We start from the raw sequence: 3,414 nt of genomic DNA on the forward strand, positions 1-3,414 counted from the left end.
TTGACCACTAAGCGTGGAGGCTTGGATGTGAAAATTGTGGTGTCCCAAACAAATGACATTGTGGAAGCGTGTATGTTGGACCGAGGTGGATTTAGTTCTTTCTCCGTTAGGCAGTTTTGCGTGAAGTGGAGGAAAAAGACAGCGAATTGTTGGTAAATTTAAGTGGTTAGGTGTGTGTGTGTGTGTCTGAGAGTTCACTTCTGGTTCATGCTAGTGCAGAAATGTTGGGTGTTCCAGTTGGTTCGTTGGTTGGTTGGGTGGTCAGATGGACGAGTCGATGCCTGAATGTATGCACTCGGGTCATAGATGCCTGGGAGACATAAAGCATGTGAAGAAGTGAAATGAGGTGGATGCAGGGACAGTTGCGCTCTTGACCATATCCCTCTCTGTCCCCCCTCCTTTGCAGATCTTCCTTGTGAGCGACCCCCAAACACGACTTGATCGCACCTCCGTCATTTGTGGTGCTCTCGGTGGTCTAGTTGCCATTCGTCTGATCTGCTACACTCTTAACGTGAGTCTCATCACTCCAACTCTTCGTATTATTTTCATCATTGCCAATTCAGCCTTCATTGTAAGGCATACTTTGAAATCAGCGTCGGTTTTGTGCCTCTGGGCACAAAATATTGAGTACTTGATTTGCGGCGTCTATGCGTAGATAATTTTTGGTCAACTATGAATTTTGCAAGAAACTTACTCCTTGTTGCGTTGTTGGCCTTTAAATCTCTACTTTGTGTCATGCACTAACGAATGTTTGGCGTTGGTCATATTTCACCGCTCTGGCACTAACATACCTGACTAGTTGAGCACAGGGGTACTTTGTGGTGCAAGCGTTTAAATTTGGAGTAATTTTGTTGAGCGCGGTGAAGGCATAGAAAAGAAGGTTAAGGAGATTGAGGAGGATGCCATGTGACCTCTCCTCGTTTTGATTGTTTGCTGTGATGCTCCTGGCTGTAGTGCACAATTCCCTGTCGGCCATTGCAATAACAGCAGCAACACTGTCAGTCGGTGGATACATTGAGGCCGTCTACACACCTGCTCTGGAGCGTGGATTTTGACACGATGTATCCCTCACACACCAATGATAGGAGATGGAGATCTACTTGGAAATTGATGTCGAAGTGGTTGATATGTTGCGTAGAAAGTTAATGCATGACTCTGCTGGGTGTTTTTCATTCTCTTTTACATATCATCTCGTTCCTGTGAGCCATCACCGCAAGAAGGCATTTGAATGCCAAGGTAGTCGATCATCTCGTAGATTTCGATAGGTTTTATCTGTCACGTCCTCTGTCGGTAAAGTGCGCAGAAAAACTGTTCCACGATGCACACATTTTGCCTGCTAGTCGCATGAGTCATTTGTCAGTTGGAATGACGCCTTCTTCCATGCTGAGGAACGTAGGTGGATTTCTTTGAAGGGCCATTCCTCGTCGTTTAAGTGTCGCCTCACCTTTCCATCTGCCTGGGTTATTCCCCACTTATTTGCAATATGGCAATGTGTCAAAGTTTTAAACCACAAAACACGATGGGTGATTGCATAATTCATGCTTCCTTCTTACGCGGTTATCCCGCTTGCGATATTTTCCAGGGCTACGCGTTCGGTGTGACAGGTAGTCGTTTGACAACACGATGTCGAATCCTGCTCTTCGAGACCATTCTCAAACAGGTGTGTTGACCCATCTTTGAATCGCTCCATAATTTGTGTTGAGTTTCTTCTGGAACTGCTTCGGTGGTCCCTCCTATGGGTAATTAGATTTGTGAGAGAGGGATTAATGGATGAATGGATGGTTAGATCTGTGGACGAATGAATTGAAGATTGGATTATTAACAGAACAAATGGCTGAATGAATTGACAGAGGTACCGACTTAAAAGCAACGGGTTTGTACCAGTGGTCGCCTGCATATTTGGCCATATTCATCTGTGTAGAGGCCAATGGTTTGTCAGGCCATCATCACATCCAACAAGCAGGATGGCACGTTCTCTCCTGGTTTGTCTTTCCTCGGTCATAATTGGGCCTCGGCGAGTACACAACACGGGTAAAATAAAGCAATAATTGAATGGATGAATAAGCAGTTGTGTGAATGCAAAACAGCAAAACCAACTTAGCCAACGTTTTTGCATCGCTTTCTTTTTGAAGGAGGTTGGATGGTTCGACAAGCCAGAGAATCAGCCCGGCGCCCTGACAGGTCGTTTGGCGGCTGATGTGCCAACGTTGCAGAACATGACGGGTCGTCGACTGGCCTCTGTGCTGGAAGTGTTCGTTTTTATCGTCGCCTCTCTCTTCATCAGTTTCCTCTACAGCTGGCAAATTGCCCTTGTCTCTCTCGCCTACCTCCCCATTCTCGTAATTGCTGGCGCATTTGAGGTTCGTTGGCGAAGTTTTTCCTTCCTCATTTGTGAATGGAAGTGGCTGAATAGCTAGATGAGTGGCTAAGTGGATTCGTGAATAGTTGAAATTGTAGAATGTTTCGTCCATGCAGCCTTTTAGAACGTAAACCTCTTTTAATTTCCATTCGTTGAATAGTTGGCTGAATGGATGGGTGTATAGATGGAACGACTACTTCTAAGTTGAAGAAATTGGGTGGATGGCTTTGAAGGCCAGTCCTTTCTTGTGTATACGAGAAATGGCGGTCAAACACAGCTTCGGCCAATGTATTTCTCTTACTCTTAGTAAAAGTATCCGTCAACATTTGCCACCCAATTTATTACGTCAATCAAAAGTATAATAGATGCATAAAACACACATATTTTGAATGTGGTGAAACACTGTAATGCACTGGGAGTCCCCTGATCCACTCTCTACTCCATCGCTGGTCTTGGTATGCAACAGCAGATAGAGTTAATTGCCTGACAGTAGATGCTGTTGGAATGCCTCTTCCATGGAGAGTCTTCATAGGTCTCAGTCATCCAGAGTAGATGCCTCTCTTCGATCGCACACAGTTGGTTTGTTTATACAAAAGCCATTTTTGAAGCACCTGTGATAGTGTATGGTTCATACCTCGCTCAGAGTGGGCTTGTATAGGCTTTCACAAGTGCAGGGGTGGTGAGGTGTTAAATCTGTGAGATATTGAGTAGATCCGTGTTGTACTGAAGGAGCGCACAAATGTGTGTATGTGCTCGGTCATAAGTCGGTGTTGCCATTGCAGATGCAGACTTGGAGCGCAGAGGTGACGCAAAAGAGCGTGAAGGGTGCGTCTTTGGCACAAGAGGTCTTCTCCGCCTCGAAGACTGTTTGTGCGTTACAGGCTGAGGGGTATTTTGCTGACAACTACGCTAGTCAGGCGCTTCTCTCACATTCGTAAGTTGCGATTTTGATGATGGCGACATTTTATGGAAGAAATGTTCAGCAAATCGTATCCATTTGGTAGGTTTGGTTTGTTCATTGATAAACAGTTGGTCGACTGATCGGATGGATGGAA

The 3,414-nt window shown here is 45.3% G+C and overlaps 1 protein-coding gene across 1 annotated transcript in view; it reads left to right on the forward strand. All coding sequences in view use genetic code 11, as the record gives it.

The window, feature by feature from the left end:
- EGR_09129 (Multidrug resistance protein 3) overlaps positions 1-3,414 on the forward strand; it is a gene marked incomplete at both ends in the record, with an annotated part of 11,926 nt that overhangs the window by 577 nt on the left and 7,935 nt on the right. Inside the window, 4 exons of the mRNA XM_024498378.1 lie at positions 407-571; positions 1,583-1,660; positions 2,088-2,360; positions 3,142-3,293. Coding sequence (XP_024347200.1) covers positions 407-571; positions 1,583-1,660; positions 2,088-2,360; positions 3,142-3,293 — 668 coding nt within the window. The remainder of the gene's footprint in view (positions 1-406; positions 572-1,582; positions 1,661-2,087; positions 2,361-3,141; positions 3,294-3,414) is intronic.

Source organism: Echinococcus granulosus (assembly GCF_000524195.1).
Source record: "Echinococcus granulosus chromosome Unknown EG_S00133, whole genome shotgun sequence".
NCBI lineage: Eukaryota > Metazoa > Platyhelminthes > Cestoda > Cyclophyllidea > Taeniidae > Echinococcus > Echinococcus granulosus.